Raw genomic sequence first — 18,108 nt, forward strand, 5'->3', positions numbered from 1 at the left:
TGCTATTTTTTTTTTATTATCATAGACTTATAATGATAATGATGATGGAATACTTAAAATGGTATATTTATTATCCACGTAGAGCTTTAGAAAATTTATTTTTAGAATTTTACTGTCTAATCCATCTTCCCTATGAAAAAAAATTATTATTATGGTCTTGTGCTACAAGTAAGATAGAAAATTGAGCATTCGTGTAATAACAATGTAAGAATGTAAGTACTCTTAAACCTTCAAAAGAAACAGCATAACAATGAAAATGATAAATGGCATTTAGAAACACTTTAGCATCTTCTTTGTACATTGTCTTTAAAAAAAGGCACTTGTTGTACTACAACAACAATGAAAGTTCAAAAAATAAGAGGAGACGGGAAAGAAAGGTGAAAAATATTTTTTGAGAGGATGAAAAAAAGGAAGAGTAAAATTGTTCCATCTAACCTTAATAAAAAAGTTTGAAAGAAAATACCTGTCATTATGCTTTATGACAGTCTGCGACAATTACGCAATAATATTAAAAAATTCTTCTTTTCCTTGGAACCTTTTTCTTGTGGAATCAATTAGTACAGATGGGTCTGGTGTTTATCAGAGTTTCCTGAAGTCTCGGTTTTGATGAATTTTAGAAACTGAGACTGAGACGTCGTTGTTCTCGGTCTTAAATTCTCTTAAGCAGAGTCTTGTTAAGTGCTTGAAATGGCTTGTCTTTTCAGGAACAGGGGAATTCAGTAATAATGTCTAGGCAGTTACATACTTCCTTTGATGGCTGTATAGATCATCTGTGATCCATGGCCTCCCTCAAGGTCTAGGCATTTGATCCAGAACTATCTCAAAGTCCTTCTCGTACAAGATCTTAAAATCAATTTCAATTCTTATCTAGTTGGGAACTTATTGTTCATTTTATCAATCTGATTATGTAGTTATGTGACTTGTGACATACAATGTCATATTCAGTGGGAAAAGGAAGGAAGAGGGGAGTGTTGGTGGTCAGATTACATTCTATCGATACAATAGTCCAACCCGTTGAAATGCGCTCAAAAATCTCCATTCTCAATTCAGATTAATTCAAGTTCCATTCCCTTTACGCACGAAGAATAGGAAAAATTAGTTACAATGAATAAAAAGCTGAATTGAAAAAAAAAATCACGGTTACCTTATTTCCAGGCAGGAAAAGGAGAATAATTAATTAATTTCCTGGGAAAATATAAAATATAAATGAGTACCCAGCTTACTATTGCTAGCATTGTGTTTTACCATTATTAATTATTGTACGTAGAGATTGTTTGTTATGAATTGCAAAAATATGGAAATGCACAGTTGAAGATGAGAAAAGTTTTATGCTCGTGGCAACAAATTTTTGTTCTTTACTTTTATTTACTTCGTGCTGCGTTCAATGGAATTTTAAAAATAAAATCTCCTTATTTCTGTAATAGCGGCACTTCAAAGTTGCTTGAGTTGCCTTCTGTGATGCCAAGCTACACTGAGTCTTTTGACATGAAAAAATAAAATATTTTTTGAAGCATAAATTCTTTTGTTGCTGGTTTATGTCAGAATGTTGAATTTGACATTTGAATTTTTCATAAATTTTATTTTTGCAGATGTGCAAATTTAAAAGCTTTTTAAAAATTACAGCAAAAAAAATTAAATTTTAACCCAAAAATCACCAACCATAGATACAACACTTTGACATTAAGTACCGTTAAATTGTTCACAAACATCCAATTTTTGTAGCTCAAACGAGAATAATAACCTTCACGCACAACAAAATGAAATTTTTTCCCTGATACGCTTTCGTGAATAAATTAAATGTCTATTTGAGAAATTTTTTTTAAAGTACCTATTACTGTAAAATTTTCATAAAACAACAACATCCAACAATCAGTATGGTTTAAAAACAAAAAAAAAATTCTCATTATTCAAGCTTAAATTGATTAACATTTTGCCTTGCGTGTTTGCGTCAGATATTTTTAACATAGAAATTTGTTATTAATCCTCTTGTTAAACTTCTGATTTCAAATTATTGTTCAACAATGTTGTGATGCGCATAAAAAAAAGTACGGATGAAAATTCCTATATTTTTACATACATAAATACACAAAAGCTGTTGCATGACGTTTTCCATAGATTAACTTCGATATCAAGTCAAAGCTTTTGACCTTTCGAACTTTAAACTGCTTAACACAGTCAAGTGCTGAAATGATGGCTTTTCAGCATACTTAAAATTGAACCTTTCATGAAATATTGATTTCGATCGGTTCAATGGGTAAAAAGCACTTACAAGGGATTATCACACACAGGTATAAGAAGAAGAATGAATTTAGAAATTGTTTTGATAAAGGATTGTAAAAAGTTTAGTGGTTTTGTATGGAAAAATATAAAAAATTAATGATTTTTATTTCATGGCTTTTGAATTTTGAATGGTCAGAGCTTTTGCAGACCATACCAAAAATTCATTATTTAAACAACACAAATTCATACATCCGTAAATAATTGAATATTAAAATATGTGCGATGTATCTCAATTTTTATCTCATTTTGCAGCATCCAATAATTAAAACAGTAAAGCTTATCGCCTGCATGCAAACTCATTCACATAACCCTTTTAAATAAAAAAAGGAGGCAACAAAGTTAAGAGCACGAGAAATGAAATAAAGGAATTAAATTTTGCATGCTTTTAATTCACATCCGTTCAATAATTGAGCAGAAAGCTTCCGATCGGAAAATTGAATTTTCAACTCAGTTAATTTGTAGTCTAAAATATTTTATATTCTCGATTTTATTTGTTGCTTCGACATGATTTTTGTGTATTGGTTTTATACGCAATATGTGAGATTGCTTTTAAATAGAAATTGTTGATTAACTTGTTTGGAAGCCTATCCGAAACTTGCTGTCAATTCTTTCCGATTTAAATTGACTAAATGACGATAAATTGTTATTTTTAACATTCGAAGCATACCCAGCCAACCCTTTTCGGTTACATCATCAATTACCAACTCTCAGTAGACGACCTCATTACTTCCTCATCTTATTAAACTTCCCACATCAATAGTTTGCATGAAACTCTACTGCAAATTAATTGCCAAATTATCTAAAATTCCCATCAGTGTATTTCAAAATAACCAAAAGATTTGATAAGAAACTGACAAATAAATGAGAAAACAAGCAAAGAAAAAAATTATTATTCTTCTTCATTCTCTTCATCTTCTACTCGATACTGGAAATCTAATTAAAAGTTTTTCCTCATTTTTTTTTTCATCATTCCCAATTTGCCCCTTTCTCGCTGTAAGTTTTTCTCTTCGTGATTTACACTGAATTCATCAAAATGCTGTCTTTATAAATGAATATAAAGCGATGAATCAAAATAGGGGTCGTTTGCTGGTTAAAGGGTGATGGGCAGGGTGGAGGTATCTATGGATTTGTAACAGTTCAAACCAAGGTTGGTGTTGTCCAAGTTGTGTGCCGTCATGAACCACATACCGTGTGCGGTTTTGGTTGCGGCTTATCACCAAAGTGGTTTGGGCTGCACTAGGTTAAACAATGGCGTAACCTAATAATTGTACGACCCCATAAAGGATTATAAGCAAATTTCACCCTTTTTTTGTGCCTTTCATTAACAGAATTAAGAAGAATTGCTGTTCATTTTTTGATCATTAACATATTACTGGACTATGAATTTTGAAACGTACTAAATTTCACCTTGAGTTATTTTGTTGAAGCAATTGCTTAGTTGTAAATTCAACGAAGCGTCTGACATAAAATTATAAAATTTTGTTGTCTCGCGCGAAACATCAATTTCGGTAGAAAAAGCAAGAAGAAAGGAAGAAAGAAAAGTTTTATTAGATTTCCTAATTAATATTCTCATTTTGCTCCCATGAACATTTTTCTTCATTTTCATGTTGCCATTAAATGCTGATCCAATAATAAATTTTCATTGAACCACGACGAGCTTCTTCTTTTCTTTTTTTTTGGTAATTCTCCATTTGTGTCGTTAAAATAAGAAGAATATCGTCTTGGCATCAATGAAACTGCAATAATGAAAAGTTTCTCATTATGCTTTGTGCTTCTTTTTTATCTATTCTGACAATAACAGGTGATTAATTTTAATTACGGTATTAAAATATATCCAAACAAAGAGAAAAAACTTGTAGAAAAAAAAAGTCCTCGTGTACAAAGTATGAGAATAAAGGAATGAGTGGTCGTAATTAGTTTACTGACAATTCATTGTTTTTCCGGTTTGAGGCTGCAACTAGTGGATATAGCTAATTGTGTAATCGATACTTTGTTGTTATTATCAGGGTCAAAATTGTTTAGCTTACTGAATTTCATAATTCTTCTTTGCTGGTCGTGTGGATTAATTGGGAGTCATGGCGTCGCTTAGATGGCGTCTGAAGCTGGCTGTCGATTGCGAATAAGTTCATTAGTGTCTTATTGGGTATTGGACGAGTCACTGAAGAGGAAGGGTCACTCTTCATGTACCCTACAACTGTATCTGGCCCTAAATATTGCCTCAGTATCCAGAACCCTACAAAAGTTGGTTTAAAATTGTACAACCAAACCCACATCGATAATTAAACTAAGAATGGCACTTCTTAGTACTATGAACATTGTCGCACGACATAAGAGGAAGCCTGAACAAAATAATAATAATAATATCATCAATTAATGAATGTCATTATGAGGTTAATGTATTTGTACTCATCAAAAATTGAATAGTGACAAGACACGAAAGCTTATGTAGTCATTCATTATAACCGGATGGGGAATTATTGCTTCATAGACTGAATAGTCTTCTTAATTATTAATTAGCATAATGATAATAATATTAAAGTTTTTGTTAAGAGCTTTTTTTGTTTCAGAAAATTTTCTCTCTATTTTACGACAATTGTCATGGCGACTGATCATGAGAAATCCTTGGAAATAACTTTAAATCCTCTTAGCAATTTCTTCTCTTTATTCCATGCCCAACGAGTATGAAAAATAATATTAAGTTGGGTGAGAGATTATTTTGAGATATTTCATAATGCAAAAAAATTATAACAGAGCGAAGGTACTGATGCTATTTATGAATGATAATGTTGATAATAATTTTAATGGTGATTTGTTCGTAGAATAATCCACTGTCTCGGTATTCTAGCAGATGCCTTTGGATGTTTTTTTGTAGTCTGAGTCATATGACTTAATGAAACCTGAACCGACTGCTTGGAACATTGTTGCAGAGTTGACAGGACCTCGGGGATTTCAGATGGTGAATTGGCAGACGGAAACCAGCGTCATCTGAGGGAGGCCATGAATCAGAGTTGATTTGTTCGGTCATCGAAATAAGTAAGATGCTTCCAAAATGGCAGAGCTCAAATTCGTCTCGGATGTTGCATGGAAAATTCAACTTAAGTCAAAATGGAGATCTGCCAACTATGTCCGCATACCAACAACTGCTCTCAAAATTTCAATTTGCATACTTTTAGATCTACTAGTGCAAGGCATTAAAATTAATCAGCATCATCAATACCATTTTAATGAAACTCATAAGTCTAAGTCTTTAAAAGCTTCTCAATTTTATGTAGTTAAAAAAACATCATTTTAAGACTATACTTGCTTGCCATCTTACCATGCTTACCATTTTGATAGCAAAATGAGCTAATAATAAGTACAACAAAATGATTAATTCTCTTTTAAGATGCTCAATACTAAAAATATATCAATCAATGCATTGAATTGAAAGATAAAAAGCTCTGATAGGATTGGCATTGATATTATTGCAATCGGTTAGGGAATTTTGATTGGATTTTCTTTCACAATCGGACGAAAAGGAAATAAAAATCATTGAATCATCACGTTTGAATTTAATTGATTTTAATAGCTTTTTTTCCTGTTTTCTTTCTGATTTTTATTGAGTTTAAGAATCGTAAACAAGACAACAAATATCAATTTATTATCCTCATGTGATGCATAAGATCAATTTCATGAGATAATTACATTTTTTTTCAATATACGTCTTGGTATTCATAATAATATTTGTGCATGCTTGATAATTACACTCTCATTGACCATAATCAAGTACCATCAATTACTATCGTTTACATCTCTTCCTTCATCTCTAAAAAAAGCTAAAAAGCTCTCGAAATAACAAACAAGTTTGCTCTTCTTTTTCTTCCTTGTTTTCCTGCTCTTAAAGCATCAAGAGCATAATCAAGTGAAGTCTTTCACATCCTTGAAGAAGTCATTTTGAAGGGGACCAAAGAAAAATAAAAATATACATCAGATTACAGATTTGCACGTTATTTGAAAGAAAATTGTGTAAACAACCAAAAAGCCATTTTTTTTTTGTTTTTTCATCTCATTTATCTAGTTTTTGTTTTGGTTGACTGCTTTTGAGGACGGTTTGATTTTATGTCATTTTGTCTGGTTAGCTGAAATTTAGATTTTTTGAATGCCAAGGGTAAGGTGCTCGATAGTGACACGATAGGTCAATTCTTAACCATGGTTCGATTTCTCTTGCGGTGATTTAGGTACGGTAAGATATAGACACACGACTGATCGTCCAGTTTAAATGGTCTAGTGACCTTACTCTTAATCGTGCATCTAAAGTGTACCATATGATTGGTAAAGGTAGAGCAAAAAGGGAGGTGATAGGTTAAAGCACTGTTAGGGGAATGACGTAGAATGGATGATGAATTTATTCCATTCTTTGATCTACAATAATGAATTCATGTGAACTAAAAATCGCTCTAATTCCACTCATCCACAAAACTCATTCTTTTTCCATTTTTTTTATCATTCAATTCTGTATGTTATTCTAGCTCGATATAACGATGGATATCTATTACACAATCGAAAGATTCCATTCCAATTTTCTCATTGTAAACGTTTGATACCATAGCATGTCGATAAGAAATCAAAATAAGGATGTGTAGATTGTTAAGCACAAGAAGAAAAAAAAATCTATATCTTATCTCATTTAAGACATGAATATGTAGAGGATGAGGATGTTGGATGAAGATGAGAACAATGAAATGAGATTGTAAGACTAAGGAGATTTGTCATCGGCACCAATGCTTGTAGCTTACTAGCCTAAAGTATATAGAAAATGAATGAAAATGAAAAGGATGAAGGGAAGAGAATTGATTAATAAGTATTAAAGTGTTTATATTCTTTCATGCATCAAATCCGTAACATAAAATTCATGAGCTTTTCGTGTTGATCCTTTGATATATCGTATGCAATGTTAGTTCCTTATTTCATACCACATGTATACATTTTGTGGTACTTTTTTTGTTGCATGTAAACACAAGAAAAAGTGGAAAATTTCTCAATAAACTGTTTGTTTATTTATTTGTAGAGATAACTTTATGAAGCATCAGATTTATAGATATAGCGAAATTATAAATTGATGTACCTATGACGTGATGCTATTAAAAAACAAGAGATATTTCTTTTGATATCGTAAGATGCTTTTATTTATCGTTATTGAGATAATGAACGTGATATACAATATGAGGATTCGTGATCTGTTAGGATGATTTTTGATTTTACATAAATTCCGGGTGGGAGCGTATTTAGGAGTGGGATTTGCACTCCATCCCATATTCCGCCCTAGTTGCGTTCCTGCTTCAAGGTTAAATATTTTCGAATCTTATTCTTGATTCAGAATCTGAGGAAGTTCTATATACAGAATTAAATTTCATTATTTATGAATATTGTTAGTACACATCAGCATATGCTAATGCTATAAGAATGAAATTTTCATTTATTGAACATAATTCAAGTTGCAAAGTAATTCAAAAAAATACTGAATACTGAACATCCCATTACTTCTCCTTTATTCATTTTAAATTGCTAACAGTTATTTGTGTAGTCATGATTATACGGAATATTTCATTTACATTTACATGCTTAACCTTTTGTACTTTCTTGCTACCCTTCTTTTCAGTGGTTCTCGAACATTGTTGGCTTGTAGCCAGTTGAAAATGCATGAGCGTACTCAGGTGTAATGTTGTCAGCATTCATTGAGCCAGTTTGGCATATTTCATTCGATTCTCCTTAATTAATTGACTAAATGATCAAAGGTCACTGGACTCGATCTTACCAGTTGCTAAACTTACAGCAACAGTTTAGCAATCACTGCAAATTGTTCAATGAACATTATTGAATTAGAAATGTTGAACACAGCATACTCAATGAAAATTAAAATCCATTCATTTACTTGTTGAGTCATTGGAGCTTGTAATTGTTCATGAAGTAATATTTTAATAAACTACAATGTACTACAGTCTGCATTGATGGCAGAGTTCGACTGAATGTGTAGAATTAATTTACATAAAGTGCAATTAAAATTGATTACAATATTAATGCATCATGATAATGCGATGTAAGCACTTTTATGTAATTAGCTTGCACATGAATAATTTTTGCATTTTCTCATATGCTGCATATTTTATACTTTGTTAAGTTCCATCCCAAGTATGTCAGAAGATTCTTACTGAATTCCATTGAAAAAACTTTATCATCCCTTTGAAAAGTTAGAAGAAATAAAAATAATTGCATTTTCATGATAATATTATGATAATTTATTGCTCTTCTTCGGAAATTCAAAGTCTCGATTCTTCTCCTTACTTATTTCTTCCTTGCATGAACAGAAGAGGAATGAAAGTCAAACGAAAGTTTCTTTTTTTGTCAAGTGAAATAAGTTTCTTGGATATAATGATGTGTGCGACGTTTTGATTGCTTTTTTCCTTGTTCTTGGATATATATCACTCGATATATGAGTTAGAGATGTGCACTGTGATTTTATGGTTTAGCTTGGGATTGGATTTGTCATATTTTAGGGAAATATGAATCAGACATCGCAAGATATGGATTGTTGTAGAACGTAAACTACTTAGTCATCTGCTTAACCAGCATATTCTCGACCCACAATTCATGATGGATCAAAAACATCAAATGTATTGCCTGCGTTTTGTGGATATGCTATGATCCGATATAGACTAACAATCACTGGCTTAGAGCGCTTAACAATTCAATTTAGATTTAAAGTTCATTCTAAAAACCAACTGAATTCTAACTAATTTTGGCAGACAGACGAATTAATTGTCACTACTCCTAATTACAATTCCATCAACTTTTTGTTAAGAAAAATCAAGAAAAGCAAAACTCAAAGTAAAAATAATTTTTAATAAAGAGAAATTTTCCAATAAAGTTATTTTTCTCTTGATTTCTTTTCCATTCATTCAATAAATTTCATTAAGCTGAGTAGAAGCTTCCATCTATTCGCATTCGTCTGTTGACTGACCAAATGATTTGCATCTGAATGAAACCAATTAAATAAATTGTGTGTACTTTTAGGAAGTTTGTCTATTTGATATTTTCTGTTGCCTATTTGAAGAGTTTTCTGATGCGGAGTGACTTTATGACCAATAATCTTTCTTTGAAAATGCCAATTTAATAACCTTAACTTGTATCTGTTCATAACATGGCATTCAGTCAGACTTTATTTTTAGCTTTTAAATCTCTAGTTTAGTTGCATTCAATTAAAGCATAATAAACATTACCACAAAATTGGATTACATATTGTAAATGCAGGATTTTACTATGTAATACTAATAAAAATCATGCATAGCCATAACATATAATTTTTGCATAACATGCAGTGTATAATAAAAAATAAGTTTGGTTTTTTTGGTAATTTTATTATTACAAATATAGAGCATTGGATGAATTTTCTGCATTCTGCCTACACACGTATAAAAATTATTACATTTTTTTTCACGAAATATGAGAAATACTTTCATCAAAATAAGTGCCTACCTTGAAATTCTTCATATTTATATTAAAAATTAAGAGGCATCATGTTCGGTGCTTGTTTGTTTGATAACACAGTTACTGGGTGGGGATGCTGAGAATGTTTAGTCATTTTAGTTTAGAGCTATCGTTCAGGAGCTGTTCCTATCCTTTTGGAATTTCTCATCACAGCACTCGACGTGAAAAGGTCAAAAAATTGTGTCTCTTGGCCGGCCTGATTCTGGATTCGAGTTTTATTGGCCAAAATTTGGCTTCATGCTAGAGTTACGCTGGTCTATGAACATTATCTTCCGACTTCCTTATGATATGAACTTTTCGGAATCGACAGTTCAATTTCCCAAAATTCACGAGTTGACCAACCTTGTTAAAATGTTAAAAATAAAGCAGAGAATTTGATATGAACACATTCTCGGTCGGTTATCCTTTTGCATCGCGTCCTTGTTACAGTTTTATAAGTAAATTCTTCATGCTTAGCATTAAATTTTTTATTTTTTTCTTATAAAAGTAAACATTTACGAATATGAAAATTGTTTCTGAAAAAAACAAATATGATGGAACTTTTCCTCTTTTCTTTCATCCTACACATGATATTGAAATTACAGAATCATAAAAACGTTTTAGATAAAAAAAAAGGAGCAAAGAGATTTTGCAAATAAAACTTTTATTTCAAAGATGTAATAAAAATGGTGGTGGATTAAAGTCATGGCTGATAAAGAAAAAGATAAAAGGATGAAATGCAATGCTTTTTTGAAAGGGTTGATGAACTAATATCAAGGATGTTGTGTGTGGGAATATTTGATTAAATTTTTGTACAGATTTTTATTGTGTCTAGAAAATTATTTTTAGGTTTCTCACTTTAATGGCTGAACAGATCGATGGATAGATAAGTGTAATTTAAAGCTTCTACAACTTGCTGAATCTGTTCCGAGTGGGAAAAATCGACCACAGGGACGTCAGGACACCTTTATGACATTTTGATGGCAATTCGTTACCACGTGGACTATGCAGGTTCAACCGGCTAACCCTGTTTAAAATACTCGTATCAGGACTAACTTTTATGTTTTCATCTTCTGTTCTGTCTAATGGATCGGCCACTAACTTCAAAATCTCTAAAAATTCTAATTATTCTAACAGATTTTTTCGCCTTTTCAGTGACTGAATTGGAAAAGTGCCCAAAAGAAATCCTTGAAAAAATCTTCGAATATAGTCATATTCGTGATCTTCTTAATCTCACGCTTACTTGCAAAAAATTCAATGACATCATCAGCAACAACAAAGGCTTGCTGAAGAGATTTGAGGTTAAAATTAAAAGAAATGTTGAGAATGAGACACCTTGGACTGGAACTAGAAAATATTCGAGATTACTAATGACCAGAAAGCATCCAGAAATTCCAAAAATTATTGAAACAAACAATATTACTGAATTGGTGCTTGTTACTTGTCGAATTGATGGAATTGATTTAAAGAAAATTTTACTGACCTGTAAGAAGCTTGTTAAACTTTACATTACAAATGCGTTCTGTTATTACAATGATGAGTGCTTCAACGAGCCAATGCCAAGATTGATGCTGAATGAGCTTAGATGCACTTCAAATCGAACAATTTTAAATATTTTGGCGCAATGTCATACTAAGATGTACGAAAATGCATGTATGAGAATTCATCATGGAGAGTTGGACGCATTTAGGAACTTTTTAAAGAACCAGAAGCACCTGGAAGACCTGCAATTTTACAGTTTCAAAGAAGAATGTGAAATTTTCAATCATGATACTCTTAATGTTGTCGACTTTCGTTTAAAGGAACTTCGAGTCAATGGATTTGGAAATTACAGCATCGACAATTTCAGGCTGTTTCTTGGAAATCATCGAGAAAGTCTTGTCCATTTTGAGATTGGTCAAAAATCCAGAGATGATAGTGATGTCCCAAAGCAAGTTGAAGTCGTCAACTGCATTACGGACTTCCGCAACTTAAAATCACTATTTTTGCGTAGAATCAGCTTTAGCTTTGAGCCATTACTTCATGTCGAAAAATTAAAGCTGCTTGGGTATAATCTTCATGGTGCTGACCAAAATTGGAGTGAAAAATTTCCGAATGTCAATCACTTGATTCTTTCCAGATGTACGTCTTTAAAGGAAGTTGAAAAACTCACCAAATTGGAAACTTTGGAACTAGAGCAAATGGAAAAATTCCAGGACCTTGACATTCCGCCAACTCTCAAGCATTTGCGTCTGTTTTACACCACTGTTAATGGAACATACTCTTACGATTTTGAGAATGGTCAACTTGAGACTTTAAAAGTCGAACATTGTGTTATGGCTGAATGGTTGGTTGATTTTCTGTCTAAACTTAAGAAGAAGTTGAAATTGTTGAAGGTCTTTAAGAGTTCATTTGGATGTTATCGAAGCTTTGCAACTCAATCAACCTTGAGATACAAGGCGGCTGAACATGTTATTTTTGTTGATATTTAAAGTGAATTCCTGGTTTTTTTTAATTTGAATTTTATAATTTATATCCTTTTTTCTATTGTTTGGATTTTTTAGAGTTTTATTTAAGGTTTTTACGCCGTTTGAATAGGTTATATACTGTTCAGGTGGCTTTTCCTTAATGAGTTAAATAATAATAATAATAATAAAATCTTTCATGCTTAATTTATCAATTAATAAAAGTCTAATGATTAATTTGTTACTTTACATATTCAATTTTGCTGTAATTACTTCAACTGACTCAGACTATATCTTAACACATGTTAGAGACTAAATGCATAGAATCTCACATTATTCCCAAAAATTCAGGCATTTAAAACTACTCATAAATGCTAACATGTATCCAAAATCATCAAAATTACATCTTATGCATTTCAGGAACAAAATCTCCTTTAAAAAACTTCAACTTTTGATATGATGAGCACATTACATTATTATTATCTTCTCTACATCAGCATCATCATCATCATCATCATCACATATCTTGTTATATACCATGATGCAAAAATAATGCTGTTCAGACACAAAATACATGTGCTTATGCTCGTTGCGGAAATGGAGAGGATTTTTAATAACTCTGACATGAAGAAGACGTTCATATGCTGCATAACACAGATATTTTGTGGATGTAACAACATCATAACAATAATAAAAAATGTTCCGATAATTTTATTTGTCTATGACATTCATTCATTCTTCCATCATACACTGATTTCTGTTACATTGTATGTCATTTTTGCGGAAACACAAAAGAAAAAGATTTTGTTTGCTTATTGAATTGCTTACGGGATTGTAGAGGTTCCAAAACATTTTATTTATTCTTCTTTTAGTGAAAATTTCATCGAATTTCTTGGGGTGATTTTTCCCTAATTTCAAGAAGTATGTTTATGATTGAAGGAGCATTTAAGATAACAATCAATAAGATTTTTCAGTAAATAGAGCAGTTGGATAGATACTTTAAAATATGTACAATAACATATGAGACACAGTTGCTGTTACATAAAATATGATATAATTCTGTACAGATGTTCATCAATGATAAAGGAATTCTTAAGCATGGAATGTCTTAGGGGGTAGAAAGGTTTGATAGCTTAAGTCACGTTGGAGAGCTTTTATTGGAATCGACCTGAATGCATTGGAACTTACTGAATAATTACATGAACTTTGATTCTATGATCTAAATGATTCTTAATTGGCTGCTGAAGTTACAACTACTATAAGAAGATTATACGCTGTATACCTGAGCTTATATATACATAATATAGATTTAAGATTTATTGTTAAGGATTAAAAGCGCAACGCTTAAGAGTTCAAGCAGCTCTTAACATTGTTGTTCGGTTTAAAAAACAGGATAAATAATAACAAGTCAATTCTGTGGACACAAAGGGCTTTCGGAGTCTCCTTCTTAGAAGAATTAATGTAGAAACTTATGGAAGTTCAATAACTATCCCACAATCCTTGAGTTAAACTTTTAATCCTCAAATAATCCAATACAAAAAAATTCGATCCTTTGAACTTACAGCGAATCAAAATAAAGTCATGCATGTATTCCGTAATTTTCTTTGACGTTTCCAATTCGATTCTATTTCTTCATTTTATTGAAATTGAATAAATATGAGAGGATTTTTTTTTTACCGTATTGTTGCATCACAATCTTCATCATTTGTTATATTTTTATCTTGCATGATTATGAATATAAAGTTCTTTTTAACAAACAAGAGCATGTGTGTATCAGATGAAATATATGAAGGCATGTGTACAAATCGTATATAATGATGATTTCTCTTTATGTAAATTGAGAATTTTGGTTGGAGCGTTCACCTTATGGAAGCTGCTTGTGTGGATTTTATGAGAGAAAAAAATATTGATTTTATGCTGCTAAGTGTCTTTGTTGAGGTCTAAAGGTACTTTGAATGAATGGGGTTGATTGGAATTCCTGATCCACAAAGATGCAGAATTGAGATTGATAATTTCTCAAGTTTCTAGGCAATTCACTTCAAGGTACAAGTCAAAAAATCCCCAAAACTTATAATTTGCACCCTTTGCAGTCACCCAGCTGGCAATAATGAGCAAAATCCTAATTTAGATTCAAAAGCTCATCAAAAATCGGAAAATGAAAGCAAAAAAATGAGGAACGATGTGAAATAGGATGTGAAAGAATTCACAGAATTGATTTCAATCACATACTTTTACTCCTTCAGCCACGTGTACAACATCACCGTCGGAATCTTTCTTCACGTTTTTTTATATTTCATTTCTTCTTCATTTTTTTCATCGCTGGCCTTTTTTATTCATAAATATAAGAAGAAAGCATATCCCTGCAGGCTGAAACGATGAAAAAAAAATGTTTTTATTGCCATCGGATGGAAAAATATTTTTTTTTTCTCTTCTTTCATATTTCTTATTTCCTCTACTCCTTCCTATCATTCTTCACATTTTTTTCACTGACTGAAAGCTGTTGATTGAACGTTCATTGTTGCGCGTTGTTTTCCTTAGCATTTTTCTACATCTATTTATTTTATCTTGTGCAAGACGAGTTGTCAGACATGTTTCTTAATTTATTATTTTTTGAAAATGCAAGAAACTGGACAGGAAATTGAATAATAAGATCCTTCATACTAGATGGCCTACATTTAAGGAACATGCAGTGATTCTTAAATATTTTAGTCATACTAAACGAATAAACCAAATAGCAAGAATCTGTTTATCGATCCAAAATTCAGCACCAAGCCGGCCTGACTCTGCCATGTTGCCAAATCTAAATTTCAACCTGAATCTCAATTACTTCCTTGAACATACATAAAAACCTCAATCAACGTCTCACACGTTTTTAATTTCAAGACATTAAAATGTGTCAACAAATTTTAAATGCATGATATGTGGTTGAGACGATGAAGCCCCATGAGGTGTCATTGCTTTAATAATTAACATAATAAACATACTGATGAGTCATAATAAGCAGTTTTAAATAGCTTTTAATATGAGCAACCTGATTGTTCATCAAATAAAACCTCACAAAAAAAAGCTTTAAAGCCAAATTTTCAATTAGAGTTTGGCTCAAAAGAGCTGGGGGAAGGCTAAAACATTCGAATTTCCGAGAATTTTCTTTAATGTTTGTCGATAAAAATTTGTTATTTTAACGACATTTAGAAACATCTCCTTAGTTACTAAATTAAAGCTTTAAGAAAACCTTCAGAATAATTAAAAATCCAACAATAATATTGAACGTCCTTGCGAGACACAAAAAAAAAGAGTCGTCCTAGTGTAACTAAAACATCATAATTATATGAAGCATGAACTGCTCATTAAGTGCTGTATGATGAGTTTTTGAGTGGAAACTGTGGAGAAATTAAAAGCTTGTGTTAGATTGGACGAAAATAATGACTTCCGACAGAAGGATGAAGATGTTATAATTTTAAATGAATGTAAATGTTATGTTTGGGATTTTGGACGTTTGAGTTCTGTTTTGTGATGGCTTAGATCCTTGTGGGTGATTGTATGTCAATTTTGGCTGATTACAAGCTCATTTTGTTCTCATAATCAGTCACAACATTCAAAAAATCTCCTCAAGGGTCCTTCAACACCATTAAAAACTTTGAATTTACTCTTGAGCTCGAACAACGTTCCTTTTAATTATCATCAATCGTCATTTTTTCTGATGACGTTACAAACCTTTTATGGAAACAGTAGAATATCATTCAACACGACCCTTCCATTCAAAAATTATAAGCTTCATTCCTCCAATAATGATGAAAGAGCAAAATAAGTACAAACATAAATTTCCCTAATAAGGCAAAATATGACGCTTATTAAAAAAATTCTTCTCATTCCTGCGACTGTAAAGAGGGAAATTAATGGCAATTTTTTTATGACGTATACATTTGTAGATATTTCGGAAGTTGTCAAGTAGTGGGAAATAAATTAAAAAATTATAACGTAAGCAATTATGGGAAAAATTCTTTGTAGGCGAAATGGTATCTTTTTAATTGACTTAGAAATGGAATGTTAAGGGACGAGAGATGAAATGAAAATTATTCGCAGTTGGCAAATAGTCAAATATGCTATTTGAATGAATTTGGTTTCCGTTTTGACTTTTTTCCTTATTTTATTAAAATCAAATTGAGTCAAATTAGACTTGTGAACCCTTCCTGGCCACTATTCATGTTAGGAATATGAAATGCAGCAGTTTGAGAAGGGATCGTATACTTACTGCATAACTCAAAAAATGATGGTCGTGAGAGCAGCTTCACGTCTTAGTGTTAATACCTACGGTGACGTAGCGAACACGTTAGGGTTTTTGGATCCGGTTACAAAAGAGCTTGGAGGGAATCGATGATAATGAAAGCTGACATGAACACAGTCCCGAATATTTTTAAAATCAGATGCAGGACACTCATTAGTTGATCTGTGAGTATTTTCATGGTCTGAAAAGGCAACTTACCTGATTTATTAGCTTTAGCAAGGAACTCAACATCACAAACGAGCGAAAACACAATAATCACTCTAAAATGCGCTTCATAACCTCTCAAAAAGCATTCCCAACAAATTTTAATGATTCACACGCTTAATGAACTTCAAAGCCCAAGAATTCCCACAAAACAACAAATAAAACACAAGTCATAAATTTCAAGTTCTTTGTTGACTATTTCATCCGAAAAATTATACAGCAGTAAAAATAGCATTCCTTTTCCTATTATCATCTCAAACATATATGTAATAATGATGGCTATAATTCATACCATAAAATCGACATTTTTCACTTCCTTTCATCTATTTCAGACAAGACGGAGAGAGATATTTTATGTTATTATCCTCGTGCCTTATGTGTGTTAAAATATTTTATCAATTTTTATGCCCAGACCTCGGCAATAAAAGAAAAAAATGTAATAAAAAAAGTCGGCCTTTTTTTTGTGAAATTTTTCAATAAGGAGGTTCAGCATTTTGTTGAAGGTTACATTTAAAAATTGTTGTTTTTCGGAGGCTTAGAAGCATTTCTGATTTAATGTTTGATGATTTCGTCTCAATACAACACAAAAAAATGTTCTTAAAGTTAAATCCTTGTTTGCATCTTGTCGATACACATGCGACATAAGAATCAATTTTAGAAACGATCTTGTAAGCCAATCATCCTTTAAAGTGTTGCCACAATTCATGTTTTTCTTATACTTTAATGCAAAAATAACTCAGTGATGTACAATGTACAAGTAAATAAAGAAATTTTGTTTTCGAGCTGTCCCATGACATTATTGTTCTCGATGATGTATGTCATATATGGGAAATGAAGATGTATTAGGGTTTCTAGCATCGATGAAGCTTGAATCGGTTTGTGAATCTACTTGACAGACAGTAACGCAGTGATACGGCGATTAGAAGGTCCAAAAGCGACTTGGCGTAGAATAGGAATGAAAGAATGTCAGATTAACGTGCGGACAGATAGTTTGTACAATTTAAGTGACAAAGCAAGCAACAGAGTAAGATGGTTAACCTATTGTTGTAACCTAAGCTCCACATAGGAACATGATCGCAGGAAGTACTTTTCCGGGTCTCAAATCTGCAATTAAACATCAACGAGCTATACGAACAGATCAATTGTAATCCATGGCCTCTCTTAGATGGCACCTGCTGCTGACAAACACTAACTATCACTTGCTGATTGCTGATATCAAGTACAACACTCCATTTCACTCAAAACTCAATAATCGAGGGCCTAACCACAAAAATTACTATCAACAAATATCCTTTACAAATCAACAAGCCATCACAAAACATTAAATTTAATCTGAAGTCAATAAAGACAATCTCGGACAAAATCAAGTGAAATTCTGTCATCCAAAAATAC

The 18,108-nt window shown here is 31.9% G+C and overlaps 1 protein-coding gene across 1 annotated transcript in view; it reads left to right on the forward strand.

Moving 5' to 3' along the window:
• Positions 1 to 12,260, forward strand: part of LOC139092400 (uncharacterized) — a 28,940-nt gene extending 16,680 nt beyond the window's left edge. The window contains exon 3 of the mRNA XM_070642770.1: positions 10,939 to 12,260. Within this exon, the coding sequence (XP_070498871.1) occupies positions 10,939 to 12,254 (1,316 nt within the window). The 3' untranslated portion in view covers positions 12,255 to 12,260. The remainder of the gene's footprint in view (positions 1 to 10,938) is intronic.
• The last annotated feature ends 5,848 nt before the right edge of the window (positions 12,261 to 18,108 follow it).

The sequence above is a fragment of the Chironomus tepperi genome, unplaced genomic scaffold (assembly GCF_022539635.2).
Source record: "Chironomus tepperi strain 1889 unplaced genomic scaffold, CSIRO-AGI_Ctep_v1 contig_298, whole genome shotgun sequence".
NCBI lineage: Eukaryota > Metazoa > Arthropoda > Insecta > Diptera > Chironomidae > Chironomus > Chironomus tepperi.